The following is a 17,011-nucleotide window of genomic DNA, read 5'->3' as shown; positions in this document are numbered from 1 at the left end:
TCCATGTTATGACACTATGATTTCATACAGTAGTAAGGAGGTCTTGTTGCAATTGTATATGGCCTTTGTGAGACAGTACATGAAATATTATGTACATTTCTGGTCTCTTTACCTAAGTGAACAAACTTGGATTGTTTTCTCTTGGGGGTAGGAAGCTGAGGGGCGACCTGATGGAATATATAAAATTATGAGGGGCATAGATAGGGTAGATAGAGTGGATGTTCTGGTGGAAACGTCAAATACTAGAGGGCATAGTGTTAAGATGAGAGGTGGAAAGTTTAAAGTAGATTTCCGAGACAGGTTTTTTCCACAGACAGTGGTGGGTGCCTGGATCTTGCTGCCGGGGAGATGGTAGAGGTAGATACGAAAGCAATGTTTAAGAATCATTTAGACAGGCACATGAACAGTCAGGGAATAGAGGGATAAGATAAGATATAATATATCCTTATTAGTCATATATACATCAAAACACACAGTGAAATGCATCTTTTGCATAGAGTATTCCGGGGGCAGCCTCCAAGTGTCGCCACGCTTCTGGCACCAACATAGCGTGCCCACAACTTCTCAACCCGTACATCTTTGGAATGTGGGAGGAAACCGGAGCACCTGGAGGAAACCCACGCTGACACGGGGAGAATGTACAAACTCCTTACAGACAGCGGCAGGAATTGAACCCCGAATGCTGGCGCTGAAATAGTGTTACGCTAACCACTATGCTACTGTGCCACCCCAATCCTGTCCCTAAGAATCTCTCCGATAGTTTGCCCACCACTGATATAAGACTCACTGGTCTATAATTCCCAGGACTTTCCCTTTTACCTTTCTTGAACAATGGAACATTTGCCCTCCTCCAATCCTCCGGTACCACTCATGTGGCCAGGGAGGACTCAAAGATCGTCATTAGCGATCCAGCAATCTGTTCCCTCACTTTCCATAGTAAGCTGGGGTATATCCTGTCCGACCCCGGGGACTTATTTATGCCAATGCTTTTTAGTAGCTCCAACACTGCTTCTTTCTTAACCTCAACATGCTCCAACACATTTGACTGTTCTACGCTAATCTCACATTTATCTAAGCCCCTGTCCCCGGTGAACACTGAAGCAAAATATTCATTTAGGACTTCCCCTACCTCCTTTGTCTCAGGACACAATTTTCCCACCTTATCCCTGAGCAGTCCTACCCCCACCCTAGTCATCCTCTTGTTCCTCACATATGTGCAGAACGCCTTAGGGTTTTCCTTAACCCTACTTGCCAAGGTCTTCTCATGCCCCTTTCTTGCTCTCCTAAGTCCCTTCTTAAGCTCTTTATGACTACCTTATGACTTTCAAGAGCCCTGTCTGATTTTTGCTTCCTAAACCTTAAATATGCTTCCTTTTTCCTCTTGACTAAACCTTCCACCTCTCTTGTTAACCATGGTTCCTTCATCCTACCATCCTTTCCTTGTTCTCAGCAGGACAAACCTATCTTGAACCCCATGTAAGTGGTCCCTAAACATCCTTCACATTTCTGCGGTGCATTTACGAGAACATCTGTTCCCAGTTTACGCTCCCAAGTTCTTGCCTAATACCATCGTAGTCTTTCCTCCCCCAATTATATACTTTCCCATAATATCTGCTCCTATCCTTGTCCATGGCATGGCTTGTCCTGGTCAGCGAGTTGAGGTCACTATCCCCGAAATGCTCGCCCACCTAGAGATCTGTCACCTGACCAAGTTCATTGCCTAATACCAGATCCAGCACGGCCTCTCCTTTAGTCAGCCTGTCTACATACTGTGTCACGAATCCTTCCTCTGCATACCTAACAAATTCTGCCCCATCTAAACCTTTTGCACTAAGTAGGGGCCAATCAATATTAGGGAAGTCATCCATGACAACAACCCTGTTATTTTTGCACCTTTCCAAAATCTGCCTACTTATCTGCTCCTTAGTGTCCCGATGGCTATTTGGAGGCCCATAGAATACTCACAATAGAGTGATCACTCCCTTCCTGTTTCTGACTTCCACCCACACTGACTCAATAGACGATCCTTCTATGATGTCCTCCCTTCCTACAGCTGTGATACTATCCCTGATTAGCAATGCCACCCCCCCACCCCTTCTACCCCCTTCCCTATCCCTTTTGAAACATCTAAACCCCAGAACCTCAAGCAGCCACTTTGCCCTGGCAACATCCAAGTCTCTGCAATGGCCCCAACATCATAATTCCATGTACTGATCCATGCTCTAAATTCATCAACCTATTCTTAATACTTCTAGCATTAAGGTAAACATATTTCAACCCACCTGATTGTATTTATACCCTATCCCCTGCCTATCCTTCCTCACCTTCTCTGTACACATCGCATCTACTTCTACACCAACTGATCCATCTTCTAATCTAACACTCCGGTTCCCATCCCCCTGCCGACCTAGTTTAAACCCTCCCCAACAGCTCTAGCAAACCTCCCTGCAAGGACATTGGTCCAGTTCAGGTGTAACCCGTCCCTTTTGTACAGAGCAAACCTCCCTGCAAGGACATTGGTCCAGTTCAGGTGTAACCCGTCCCTTTTGTACAGATCATACCTACCCCAGAAGAGATCCCAGCAAACCACAAATCTGAACTCCCGCCCCCTGCACCAACTCCAGTCACTCATTAGTCTGCCGCATCTTCCTTTTCTTTCACTCCCTGGCACGTGGCAAAATGAGGAAAAGTCCTCAATTCTTCTTTAGCAATAGTGCCACAATGCCTTCTCAAGAAGAAGTTGTTTCAGTTTTTTGTCTCATCTTAAAGGCAGTGATAATAAATCTGATCCTAATTCTGATTTTTTTTTCTTGATTTTTACTTAAGTCTGGGGCTTAAACCCACAGTTTCATAAAAACTTGTTTTTCCTTTACTTCCTTTTTTCTTTCAACTTGCACTAATGTTGTTCTGTTTATTTTGTCATGTAAGTTATGTATAATTTAAATCTGTGATAAACACACAAAATGCTGGAGCTTGTTGCTCCAGATTTCCAGCATCTGCAGTCTCTCTTAAGTCTATGACAACCTGTGTTTGTAATCGGGGAGGAGGAAAACCCACCCTCGTCGATTCAGAAACAGCTTCTTCCCTTCCGCCATCAGATTTCTGAACGGTCCATGAACACTACCTCATTATTCCTTTCCTTTTGCAGTATTTATTTTTGTAAATTTATAGTAATTTATATCTTTGCACTGTACTGCTGCCACAAAAACAATTTTCACCTCATATAAGTCAGTGGTAATAAATCTGATTCTAATTCTGATGCTGAGATGCTAACTTTCTTGGCATTTATACCCTGGGTATGTATGCCTATGACAAAAAAATTAAACTTATAAGCACACCCAATTAAAATAGATGAAACTAAACATAACAAATTAGATAATAGCAATATTCCACCTAGTTTGTAGGAATACAGTGCAGCAATTGAAGTCTTCCAGGGCTTCCAAACCCTTGACCCCTGGTCGTTGTGCCCGTTACTAACGACGGTTGCCAGGGAGAAGAACAATCCGCCTGGCGAGGAACGACCAAGCTCGCTGACACCCCGGGAGGTGGGGGGGCGGGGGATTGACTGGAGGAATGCCCAATCGGAACGCCGGGCCTGGCCGCCTCAGCCAACCGGAGGGCGCTTCCGCCAGCAAGTTAGGTTGAGGAGGTGTCGGCTGCCGGAGTGAGGCAACGTTGGCGGCGGGCGGCTCGATGGTGAGTGGGACAGTGATGGGGTTAACGGTGAGTGGTAGCATGGTGCAGCCTCTTTGCACCGTTGGCACCTCCGAATTTGTGGTCAGTTTCTTTCAGAGCATTTACCCGCCCCTACTCCGCAAAAAAAAATTTCAAGCAGATTTCTGGAGCAATGCATCTGGTGATAGGCCGCACCTAGCAGCAGAGCAGAGCAACAGATCATCAGCATTGTCCGTGGGTTAGTTATTGATGTATTAGTATATCTGTGTATTAATATGTCTGTATCTGGCAGAGGATTTGAATGCAAATTTCTGTCTTGCAGTTAATATGACAATTTTTTTCCCCCCACATTCAAATTTGTGTCTTCCAAGGTGGGCAGAGGGGTTGTAAGAGGGTCTCCTGGAGGTACCAGAGACTTCACAGAGTCTGACTGGAATCGAATTAAAATGCATATTCAGGGTTTGGTAGTGTAGTGGTTAAATAGGTGGGTTGGGAGCCAGAGTTGAGTCAGGGACATGAGTTTGAAGCCCTGTGTTGAAGTTAGGGAATTTAATTTTGAGTAATTTAAAGGATTCTAATCATGTCTGTCTCATTGATGGTAACCTTGATATAGGTCAATTGTCATGCAATAACCATCTGTTTGGTTGATAACCTCCAGAGAAGGAAATCTGTTATGGTCCAAACCCATAAGTAACTCTTCATTGCCTCCCTGGTTCAGGAATGGGTCATAAATTCTGGCTTTGCCGGTGACATTCACGTACTGTGAGTGAATACATTTTTTTGTAATTGTGGAAATGCTGTTTCTACAACTGAGGGAGTGTGGTGCTTTTTGTTGTTAACCGTGGAGATAGTGAGTCTCTTTTTAGGTATTTATTTATTCGGCACATGTACACCGAAACACGCAGTGAAATGCTTACTGAAAGTTAAAAATCCATTGGGAAAATTAACAGCCCATTTGTTTTTCTAAGTTATTTGACTTTGCAGTAATTATATTTCTCTTGAACATGCTTTTTAGAATTGGCCATTATGTACAGAAGATCATGAACCTACTAAGTTTGTGCAGGATATTTTGAAGAACAGTCCCATTTATTGCCACTCTTTCAATATACAGTAAGATTTTTTTTGTCCCTTCAAGTATTTGTCTGGTACTCTTTGGCAGGCTGCTTGACCACATGCATAAGATTGTTGCATGTTAATGACTTATGCCACTTTGAATTCTTTTACTTTCTTAAATGCATTAACTTAGTTTAAACATTTCAAGATTTAAAATATCCTCTGTAAAATCTCCTTTAAGTTTTTTATCAATTAATTTCCTGGTATGTGGCCATTGATCGCAAGGCCAGCATATTCAGAATTACTCTTTAGAAGTTTAGTTGCTCTCTTGAATGCTACAGTCCTGTCAGTGAAGGTACTCCCAGTGCTGCTGCGCAGAGTTCAAGCATTTAGACCAGTGATGATGGAGGAATAACTATTATATGATTAAGAATGCAGTGTGACTTTTAGGTGGCTGATATACCCATGCTTCCATTGTCCTTGGTCGTGAGTTTGGCAGTTGCTGTCTGAGTTGTCTTAATGAAGAAATACATTCCATTTTGTCGATGGTACATCCAGCAGCCACAGTGTGCTGCTTGTCAGTGTGGTCCCAATCACACAGGCTACTGTAACTGGGACCTCATTGACAACCAGCACACTGTGCTCTCGAGTATTGTAGGAGTTGCAGTCGTCCAGGTGAGAGAGGAGTCTTCCATCATGTTCCTGACTTGTGCCTTGTGGGTAGTGGAAGGGCTTTTAGAGTCAGGAGGTGAGTGAATTGCTGAAGGTTACTCAGCTTCTCCCTGCTCTTGCAGCTGCTATATTTATGTGGGTAGTCCTTTTGAATCGGGTGACCCCCCCCCCCAAGGATGTTGATGGTGGGAGATCAATGACGACCTTTACTTAAGCTCTCTGTTGCAGTTATTGACTCAAAGTAAAGCAAACAGTTTCTTAATTCTATCCACCAAACTCCAACTCCTCCTTCTCTGGAACCGTCCTCCTCATTCTCTTCTGTACCCCACAGAGCCTCTGCATTCTTTCTGAAGTGTTCCCAGAATTTCCAGCAGGGCCCAAATTTCTCTCATGTAGATTTACATTAATTTCCCATCTTTCATGCTCTGTGCATCCATAGGTAATGCCAAGGATTCCATATAGTTAGCTGCTTTGTTGACATAAGTAGGTTCATTTCAGTGTTTGTAAATAAGCCTATAGTCCTTCTGGTGCAGTTACCTAGTTGATGTGCTTTTGATAAGGGTGTAAATTGTAAAACAAAACTCATGCTATTAATACATGGTGTCCTTAAAACTTGTTTGAAATTGATTAATGGAGCAATGTAGAACGTGGGAATTCAAATCTCCAAGGTTAAACTGGCTTGTGTCTGGCTGTGGTATGCTGTGGGGTGCAATTCCAAGACTTGAACGTTTTTTGCATTTGTCCACATTGTTGACAATGTGTTGCATATGTTTCTGCACAGTATGAAGCAATTTTGCACAGGTATTGCTGCATTATCCATCTCAGTTAGTCTTTTGATGCAGCACTATTTGTTGGAATGTTTTGCTATTTGCAGGGGAGTCCCTTGCACAGTGAAGAGTGAAATACACTGGAGGAAAATGTAAAGGAAAACCTTGTAATTTATATTGGCCAGTTTACTGGGGATAACTCCAATGCTCTTTTTTTGGAATAGTGCCATGGGACCTTCTGCATCCACCCAAATAAGCAGTCGCAGCTTTAGCGGACTCTCTCATTTCAAGGACATTACCTTTGTGCAGCATGCCCGGTACTTGGTTATTTATGTTCAAATCATTGGCTTGGGACTTAAATCAGTGAACACCTGGCTTGGGATTGTGTAAGTGAGTCACAGCTGATTGTCGGGTGATGATAGTGAAGCTGTGGTCGGGTCTATTTTCTTTTCAGAATTGCCCTTTATGAAAGTGGATGAAATAATTTCTTGTCTCTACATTTAATACAACATTCTTAATATTTCTTATTCAGTTACCAGGTCTAAGAAAGGAGTGCTGAAGGGAATGTTTTGTGTTTGTTTATCCAGTGTGAGCATGAGGATCTTTTATACTGAGCACGATGGATAAATACACTAAAGTGAACAAAATTGGAGAAGGATCGTTTGGAAAAGCTATTCTTGTGACCTCAAAAGAAGATGGCAGACAATATGTTATCAAAGAAATCAATATCTCCAGGGTAAGATAATCTTGCAGTCTCCGAAGATGCAACTGAAGTATGATAAGCCACACCAATACATTTTGAAACACTTTCCTTGTTTTATTTCCTCTTTGGTTTACAGATGTCCAACAAAGAGAGGGAAGAGTCGAGGAGAGAAGTTGCTGTTCTGGCCAATATGAAACATCCAAATATTGTACAGTACAAGGAATCATTTGAAGGTTAGAAATAAGCCTGAGATGACTTAATGGGTTAAGGACTTTATTCTTTGGAGGATGGGTTAAGGACTTTATTCTTTGGAGGAATTGAGGAAGAGGTCTTGAGTCTATTTCTCAAGTGTATTTAGAATTGCATTTTTGTTCGGAACTTGAATTGCTGAAACGAGGGATAATTTTCTCAGTGAGAGAGACTCCTCATGAATTGAAATAAGGAAAACTGCATTCTGCTTTCAGGTATCAGTAAATTGTTAAATATAGTTTCTTAATAAACATACGTGCTATTTGGAGATTAAAAGAGATTTCTTTTGAATCAGCTTTTAAAGCATTCCTTTCTAATATGAGTGGCTTTGCTGCATAATACCACTGAGGGAGGGTCATCACCCCAAGGATTGCAGCAGGAAAGCTGACTGTATCTTTCCAGATCAACTAAATATGGGCTTTTTATGTGACCTTGGTCGTGTTGCCCACATTCCCACAATGGTGGGGAGACACAGCACATGGCTGTGTGGAGAAGACTGCATGGCAATTATTTCATTGAAAAGATCGCTCTGTGAACAAGTGCATTCAGAGTGATTTGTAATGATTTATTTTGCAGGTCAATGCAGGATATAGTGTAATATAAATTAAATGAGTTCTTGCCAATGCTTGTGGGCTTTTGCGTTAGCCTGAAATTCAATTATTGTAAATGAATGTCTTAATTATTGATTCCTTGTATTTTTTTCAATCAGAGATGAGACTTTTCTAAGAGTTTTAAAAAATTTTTTAACAGAAAATGGTTGCCTTTTTATCGTCATGGATTACTGTGAAGGTGGAGACCTTTTCAAACGGATTAATGCACAGAAAGGAATATTATTTCCTGAGGATCAGGTAAGAGCTAGTACATTATCAAATAGTCATGCCCGTGTGCCAATTTTGAAATACTGTTTAATCCAACTGCTCCATGATGACGATCTGTTCTTATGCTAATTTTTTTTCATGAGACATTTTGTTTACCAGTGAATTCAAAGTCGAACCTCTCAGTTATGTTCTATGAGACACCTACTCATTATTTCCACTTGCACCATTTCTGCCCCCTCCATCAGTGACAATATTTAATTCAATATACTGTGCTTTCTTTAGACAATTGTACTGCTGATGTTTCTTGCAGTTGAAGTGGGCATTGTACAAGCATTTCACAATCCCGGCATTATAATTTGACAGTATGTTGCTGTACTGGCAATACCTTGTTGTACTTTGTCCAGATGGTGTAAAATCTTCATAATAGTCTCCCACTCATTCACGCAGTTCTTTTTAGAAATATTATTTTCACTTTTCAAGTGACTAATTCTAGTTGACATTTTATTTTTAAAAATTTAGTCATCTATCTTTTGGACGTTAAGGGATCAAATCTGGATTTGCAACTTCCTCTGGCTGCTTCTAAGTGAAAGGTGGAGGTGATGGCAGCAAAGGTGAAGACAAGGAGAACAGTGAATAATTAAACTGAGAGTGGTCTAAAAATTAACTGGAATATTGCTCTAATTTATTTCTTTAGTTGATACTGTATGATCAAGTATTGTTAAGAGTAAGCTGTGTTCCATCAGAGTAGGCAGGACAGTATTGCAAATTAGTAGCAGGATTTGACCCCTTTGTCATTTGGTAAGATCCTGGCTGATCTGATTGTAACGTCAACTCCACATTCCTATCTCCCCTGAGTATTTTTCACTCCTCGCTGGTCTTTAGCTGGTCCAATCTTAAATTTTTGAAGACTCTGGTTTCACTGCCCTTTTAAGAAAAAAAAACCTAGACACATTAGTCTGGGTTCCAAAGAGACCACTCAAGTGAAACATGTTTCTTTTTTTTTAATTACTTATTATGACAGGGAGGAGGCTTTTCAGCTAATTGGGTTCATGCTAACTCCTAGCAGAACAATTTCTCCAGTCCCATTTCCTCCACTTTTCCAGTTGTGAGTATTTTGCAAAGGGTCACATTTCAATCGTGGATATTGGGTTTACGCTTTCGAACAGTTTGACTTGCAAGTTGACAGAAATAGTTGGGTGTTTAGTGGAACTAATGGACAGCTCGTTAAAAGAACTAGCACAGAACTAATGAGCCGTGGTCCTTGCTGTTTGATCCTTTGGAAAGCTGTCAAGGGATGAGACCAACTGGACTAACATTAAAGAGATAGATAAGAGACTGCAGGTGCTGGAGTCTAGAGCAACAAACTGTTGGAGGAACTCTGGGTCGAGCAGCATCTGTGGGAGGAAAGGAATTGCTGATGTTTGGGGTTGAAACCCTGCATCAGGACGAACATTAAACATTTGGCTGGATGTCTTGAGGAGTCCCTTATGTGAATTTGTTTATCTTTTGTTTCTTCCCAACTTCCTCCTCTCATTTCCTGTCAAGGGTTTTTGTTGGAATGTGGTTCCACAAGCTTGTGCAAATACATGAATCTTGACAGTATTAACTAATAAATCCAATATTGGAGGCATCAGAAGTGATCCAGACCATGGTCTCATTAAATGCAAGTGAACATTCAGCTCGATGATAAGGATTCAAAATCTAACCAGTCCAAACCCCACAGCCTCAGCATATTGAAGCCAATTACACTACCTTATTTATCAGTGATAATAACCTTGATGCTTGATTCCTTGTTGTCCTTCTTGATTTCTTGGCAGTATCAGTGGCTTGCCAACATTTTCTGCTCTGTCTAATCCCACGAAGTTATCTCTGGGGATTTGCAATTGAATCTGGGTCATTCTTGATTCAGCGGTATGCTCGATAAACTGAGCTATCAGGGGAAATAAGAGACTGCAGCTGCTGGAATCTGGAGCAACAATCTGCTGGGGGAACTCAGCGGGTCAAGAGCATCTGGTGGGGGGGGGGGGGGGGGGGGGTGGGGGGGAGAATTGTTGATGTTTCGGGTCAGTCCTGGTGCGGGGATTTGACCTGAAATGTCAACCATTCCTTTCCTCCCAGCAGATGCTGCTTGACCCACTGAGTTCCTCCAGCAGATTGTTTGTTGCTGAGCTATCAGGGGAATGTCCATGTGACTAGTTTTTTGGTTGTAAATCTTTGTATTCCAGAGGTGTGAATGCAGAGTCATTAAGTAGGTTCGAGGCTGAGCGAGCTTTTTGAACTACAGGAATCAAGATTATGGAAATGAGGAAGGAAAGAGGAGACGAGCTGACATTCAAAGACATTACGGGCAAAAGGGCTGTTCAGACATGGGTGCTGTGAGAGAAGTGATGTTCCATTAAAATTATAATCCAATAACCAAACATTCCTATGTTTTGGTGATGTTGATGGGGTGGGTGGGCGAGAGGTTAGTGGGGTGTGAGGTTGTTGTTGCAGATTAGTGAGGAGTCCCATGAACTTTTACTTGCAGATATATCTTTGGGATAGCTAAGACTGTAAACTGGCCACAGTTGAACAGATTGTTTATTGTTCTGGAGGTCTCTAGTTAATTGTATATTGTTCTTGCTCTTTTGTACTCAAAATACACTCTGCTCAGTGAACCTCTTATAGCAATTGTGTTAAAATAGAGTTGTGAATGATGATCTCACTCCTGTGTGGTAGGCTTTGCAGCAGTACATAAATAAACAAGAGGTCTGCTTATTATTATCTTTTAAAGTGCAATATATGACCTTGATATTGTCTGACCTGGTTTCTACTAGTATAACAATATTACTAAATTTTTGTGGCTAGATCCTGGATTGGTTTGTGCAAATCTGCTTGGCTCTGAAACATGTGCATGACAGAAAGATTCTCCACAGAGATATCAAGTCACAGGTGAGACTTAATCATTTGAGCGATGGAAATATTTTCAGAAACATGATTGATAACTCACTATATCATTACTTGAAGTAGATTGTGAATGTTGTTAGTGTGTTGGAAGAAAGAAATTACAGCTGTATCTCCTGTTACATAAGTCTGTCTGAGCTTGTCAAGACCCTGTAATGTGATTTGAATTGAACTGTTCAGTGTAGAATGTTTTCTAAACACAATTGGTAAGAAAAAGATCATTTTGATTTTTACAATGAACATTTGATTTGTTTGTATTTATTGTGCTCTGTATGATAACATATTTATGAAGCTCTTTTAAAGTAGTAAAATGCCTCAACATTTTTTGGGAATGTCATCAGGTAAAATTTGATACTAGAATACAAGGACGTATTAGATGATATAAGCTTCTTGAAGGAACAAGGTGTAGAGGGATTTCCAGAACTTCAAGCCTTGACAGGTAATGATTTAGCTGACAGTAGTGAAACAATTAAAATTTGTCATGCTTGTGGCTTGAATTGGTGGAATACATGTATGTCACTGTGTAGCTGGACTTGGAATAAGGAAGGTGAAAAGGTTGTGTAGGGATTTGAAACCAATGATGAGAATGCTGAAATTTTGGCCCTTGACTGGGAAGCTATACGAGTCAGAAAGCACAGGTGATAGCTGAGTGGGATTTGATGCAAAGGTAGCATAGATTCAGATGACTTGAAGTTTACAGAGGCAATAGAAATTTGAAGGTGTTCAGGACTGTTTCGGGATAATTGGGTCTGGAGGCAAATGTGTGGATGAGTATTTCAGCTGCAGATAATCCAAGGTAAAGGCAGAAGTGAGTGAAATGGCAGTATCAGTGATTGCACAGTGCATTCAGAAATTTGCCTTGGGAAGAAATAAGTAAAGCACAGTCTGGTTCAGCTGAGACCGTCGACAGTGACAGGCAGAGAACTGGTGGCTAGGGTATGCAGATTGTGCTGCAGACTGAGACCAATGGCTTTGGCCTTCCCAATGGTTAGATGGAGGAAATATAGTTGATGGGTTGTTTGTGATAATTGATTGCAAGGGTGGAGACATGAGGGTGTTTTTTTTCAGAATAGAAAAGATCAATGATGGCAGATGGAGAGGTAGTTAGAATCTGGAAAGTGATAATAATCAAGAACATCAACCAACATGAGCCAGAAGGGAAATTTGAGGCACAACGGTTGAGAGAGGTGATGGTTGGGGAACCATCAGTGTTCATGTAGCAAATAATATTGTGGCGCTAATGTTGAGGGCATGTGAACTGGGTTTCACGAGCAAGGTTGTTTTGGAGATGGCATTTGGGTAGATGGAAGAGGAGGCACAGGAGAAAAGTACAAGTAAAGTCAATGAGTGCAGTGATAAATCTTGCAGGAAGTCTGGCCTGGGTAGCTGGGGGAAGGCAAGAAAGAGGGAGATGCAGTTGATGGAATGGTCTCAATCTTTGTAAGAAAGAAGTTTGTGTCCAAATACTGAAAGTCTCAGTCATTTCAATGTGACTTTTTTAAGCTGTGTCCAGAGAGGTCTGATTTTTTTTTTTGACTTAGCCTGGTGCTTTAATTTCTCTGTGCCGGCACAAGCTTGGCGAGAATGTTGAAAAGGTGAAGGAAAAAAGAGAGGGTCAGGGAGAAAGTAAAGTTGTGTTCACCTCATAGCTTGCATGTTTTCCAGATGTTGCAAAGACTTTCACAGGCAATAAATAATTTTACAAGTATAATTTTCAATTCTTATAAAACACTTGGATTTATATGGTTTCTTTCATGATCTCAGTGTGCTTTAAACATCTTCACAATCATGGAGAGAACCATAAGCATCAGTTTACACATGCATGATACCACAAACAGCAGTGAAGTAAAAGATTAAATAATTTATTTTGGTCATATTAGTTGAGGAATAAATGTCAGCTAGGAATCTAGGAGTTTGCTGGGGTCCTTTATGTTCACCAAAGCAGGCATTGATTTAGTTTAACATCTCATCCAAAATGCATCACCTCTGGTACTACACTCCCTTGATGTCGTGCTCAAGTGCCATTCCAGGTTATGTGCCAGACTGCGATGTGAGACTTGAAAACCCTAGTTCTACTGCCTTAAAGAGAAAAAAGTATTTGTTGAATACACTTGTGTTTGCAGTGTCAGTGCAGGGAATAGAGTTCTCATATTTGGTGTGTCCTGCATTCCAAATTTTAATTCTGTGTTCGGTATAAGGGACTAAAGTAATATACATTTATTTCCGCACCTTTGGGGCAGTTATTCAGCAATTAGAAAATTAAATTCTAGTTAATACAAAAATTCCTGTATGACATATTTACAATTAAATTTGTTTTCTTCAAATGTCAGTGAAGATTCTCATTTTCTGTAAACATTTGGGAAATTGTTTCATCCCTTTTTAATAATCTGTTAAAGTGATGATTAGTTTTGTGTAAATGCATCTTGTCCTACCAGTTGCTCTCCCAAAACTGTGCAAGTACATTTTAATTTCTGCATGGATGATAACCTGTCAGAACAAATAAACTACCTGTTGCAGAACTAAATGGATTTCTGTTCCATTTTGATAACTAGCATGAAGATCAGGTGGGTTCTTGAAAACAGCAGGTGATTCAGTGCACCAGGCTAGACTTTATAAAGACTCTCCACATCTCCAGAATAGGTGGAGGCTTGATGGCACTTTTAAAGTAGGATAGGGCATATCATTTCTTATGTTAGGAGGAGTAAGTGAATATTGTATTTAAATCCTGGGCACAGAAGATCCAAATCCTGTAGCCTATAAAAACTGCATCAGCTTGTCTTCAAAGTATAACTAATTTCATACATATTCCTGCTCCAAAAATGTTTGCTTAAAAATGTAGATTGAAATATGTTTTGAATAATAAGTCTGTCTAACACTTATTCCATTTCTAACCCAGAATATCTTTCTAACCAAAGATGGGACGGTTCAGCTGGGAGATTTTGGAATAGCTAGAGTACTCAACAGGTAGAGTTCAAACTATATTTGAAAGGGAACTTGATATTCATGTATTCCCTCTTTTGTTCTTGTGACTTTTGCAAGAGCATTGAATTGCCTTCATCCTTATCCAAAATAAAAAGTCATTTCTTTGTTGAACTTTGAGAATTATTTGATATGTATTCCTTTTGCTTGCACGTTTAAATCAATAATGAAAGCCTTTCAAAAAATGCCTTATAATATGTTTCAGCATCGTTTTAATGTGTTTTGCATAATAGTGACTAAACAACAACCTGCATTATGTAGTCTTTTAAATGTAGTAAGCATATTGAGGAGCTTCAAAGAAATGTTATTCAGTGACATTTGAAGTTCTTAAGGCAAGTTAAGGATGGGTGGCCGTAAACCTGTTCAAAGGAACTGGTTTTCAGGAGCTTAGTAAAGAGACTTATTTGGAAACATTTACAGCAATAAGGTTTTGTTTAAGGTATGATTATCAATGCAAGAGTTCCTAGCAAGCCTATGGATGAGAATTTTGGAATCAAAACATTGCTGAAATGAGCTGGTGTAGGTCCAAGAGCTGAGGTAATTGGTGAGTTTGGACACGAGCAGTAATCTTGGATCACCAGATGTTTACTGAGAATAAGAGTGTGCGAGTTTAGTCATATTGCAATGCAAAAGGGAGGTCTGAAGGTAATAGGGACTGTCATGAAGATTTAAGGAGCAGTTGTGCTGAGATTGGGTGGAATTAGGCAATGTTATGATTAACAAGCAATGGTTAATGTCATATTCAATACCTGTTTGTTAGTTGGGTGAAAGTAGCAGTCATTTTGTGGATTTGAAAATCCTGAAAGTTGCACTGAATGAATGACCAGATAATGTGATTTTTGGGTGAAGGAGGAATCTTGCTCAGGACCCACAGTTCATTTCTGACTTGGAATTGTACTATAGAGCCTGTGACATCTATTTGAAGTGGGCAAATGAGGCTGGGTTTTATACCTTTGTTGGACAAACAATGTTCTTACAAAGCAGCTTTGCTGAGTCAACTGTTATACTCCTTGAATGCCAAATTTTAAAAAAAGATCGTTTTTGAAAGTGAATTGTTTATATTTTTAAACTTTAAACAATTTTCGGAAAACAAGTATGAGGAAAGGTCATTTGGCCCAGCCAGTTTTCCTAACCTGCCATTCAAAAATTGTTCCACCTTCCTCATGGCCAGCTATTCTAAAAGTTGATTGCCCTTTTTTATCTCGGATACTTCATCCAAATTTACCTGTCACTGCATCTGTGTCCTGTGCTGTTGTCTATCTTGTCTCCGAACAATCTTCAAGTTTCATTTTGCTAGTACTTTTTTTGGTTTTGATGATATTGTCATTTGAAGGAATGTTTTGGCAGGAGAAGAGTTTTTGAGATTTGGATAGATATATTAGGGCCAGAGTCTGAACTTTGGAAAAGGTGTAAGGAGAGAATATTCATAAAAGAGAAGGATGTGTAGTTGGAGAATTCAGGGAGGGCGACAATGGAATTTTAGATGATGTAGTTGATGTCTTTGTGGCCTTGCAGGTAGATAAATCCCCACTACCTAATGAGATATCCCAGGCTGCTCAGAGTAGCAGGGGAAAAGATCGCTGTGGTTCTGATAGAAATTTTCTAATCTCTGGCCATAGAAGAGGTGCCAGATGACTGGAGGAGAGTAAATGTGGTACCTTTTTCATCAAGAAGGGGAACAGAGATTCGTTAGGTGATTGCAGGCCATTGGTTTTAAATGTAAGTGGTGGGGAACTTATTGGAAAAGATATTCTGAGGGAGAAGATTAATCTGCAGTTAGAGAAGCAGGCATTGATCAGGGATAGTCATAAAGGTTCAGATAAGGGGAGGTTCTCTCTGACACACTTGATTCAATTTTTTTGAGGAGGTGCTTAAGGGTGTGGTTGATGTAGACTACAGCAATTTCAGTAAACCTTTTGAGAAGGTCCTACATGGGAACTGGTCCAAAGTCTAAGAACCAATGGGATCCAGGGCAAGTTGGCAAATTGGATGTGAAATTGGCTTGATTTTACAGGCTAGGAGTGATGGCCAAGGGTGGTATGCAAGCCTGTGATCAGTGGCCTGTAGAACCAACCCTTGACCATCACTGCAGGGACTGGCACTGGGATCCTCACTGTGGTATACATGAACAATCTAGATGTGAATGTAGGTGGTCTGATTAATAAGTTTACAGATGACACAAAGATTGGTGATGCTGTGGATAAGTCAGGAGGTTAGTTTATATGTAAAACAATATTGATCGGTTGGTAAAATGGGCAAGGAAATGGAAGGTGTAACTTAATCCTCAGAAATAGAAGGTATTGCATCTTGGAAGGGCTAATAAGCTATGTTGTGCACAATGTTTGGTGTGACCCAAGGAAGTACTGAAGAACAGAAGGATCTTGATGTACATATCCAAGGATTCCTGAAGGTAGCAACCTTCTTTAAGCAGGGCATAGAATATAAGAGCAGAGAGGTTATGGTACAGCTATTTAAAACATTGGTTATGCCACTGACTGCTGTTCTGGTTGCCATACCACAGGATGGATGTGAATGCACTGAAGAGGGTGCAGAGGAATTTGACCATGATGTTGCCTGGGATAAAACATTTCATTAACGAGGAGAGGCTGGAAAAGTTTAGGTTTGTTTTCTTTGGGCCAGAGGAGGGAGGAGGGTGAGACTTGACTGAGGTATTCAAAATTATGAAGAGTGCAATAGTGGGTACAAAATTCTTCCCCTTGGCAGAGGTCATAGGTTTAAGCTAAGGGTTAAGAGATTTCGAGACAATTTTTTTTCACCCCGAGAATGGCTGAAACTTAGAACTCACTACCTGCAGGGTTGGTGGAAGCAGGTACTTTGACAGCATTAAGTGTTATAGATGAGCATTTGAAGTGGCCAGGCATGGAAGGCTTTGGAGCTGAGCACTGGGAAAAGGGATTAGTATAGATTGGTAATTGATGGCCAGCATGGAAATGATAGGTCAAAGGACCTGTTTCTGTGTTGTATGTCTCAAGGGCACTGTGACTCTATCAAAATATATGCCTGAAGCTAGCAAAATTATGGAGAAATGTCTTCTTTTAATTTCAGTTGCTATTTACTTTTCATTCATTGCTCAGATGCAGTAATCAATTAAGAATGATTAGTGTTGTGTGAAATAATTGCATTCCATCAAA

The 17,011-nt window shown here is 40.5% G+C and overlaps 1 protein-coding gene across 8 annotated transcripts in view; it reads left to right on the top strand.

The window, feature by feature from the left end:
- Positions 1-3,658: 3,658 nt before the first annotated feature.
- nek1 (NIMA-related kinase 1) overlaps positions 3,659-17,011 on the top strand; it is a 119,811-nt gene continuing 106,458 nt past the window's right edge. For 4 of the 8 annotated variants that reach the window (XM_052019749.1, XM_052019752.1, XM_052019750.1 and 1 more), the window contains exons 1-7: positions 3,670-3,696; positions 4,691-4,785; positions 6,755-6,903; positions 7,007-7,103; positions 7,870-7,967; positions 10,785-10,868; positions 13,777-13,844. In XM_052019749.1, the coding sequence (XP_051875709.1) occupies positions 6,787-6,903; positions 7,007-7,103; positions 7,870-7,967; positions 10,785-10,868; positions 13,777-13,844 (464 nt within the window). In that variant the 5' untranslated portion in view covers positions 3,670-3,696; positions 4,691-4,785; positions 6,755-6,786. Of the gene's footprint in view, positions 3,697-4,690; positions 4,786-6,699; positions 6,904-7,006; positions 7,104-7,869; positions 7,968-10,784; positions 10,869-13,776; positions 13,845-17,011 lie in introns of all 8 variants that reach the window. The other 4 variants (XM_052019754.1, XM_052019748.1, XM_052019753.1 and 1 more) reach the window with 2 other exon arrangements.

This window comes from Pristis pectinata, chromosome 7 (assembly GCF_009764475.1).
Source record: "Pristis pectinata isolate sPriPec2 chromosome 7, sPriPec2.1.pri, whole genome shotgun sequence".
Taxonomy (NCBI): Eukaryota; Metazoa; Chordata; class Chondrichthyes; order Rhinopristiformes; family Pristidae; genus Pristis; species Pristis pectinata.
The sequence above is the reverse complement of the archived record's forward strand: the minus strand, read 5'-3'. Positions and strand labels throughout refer to the sequence as shown.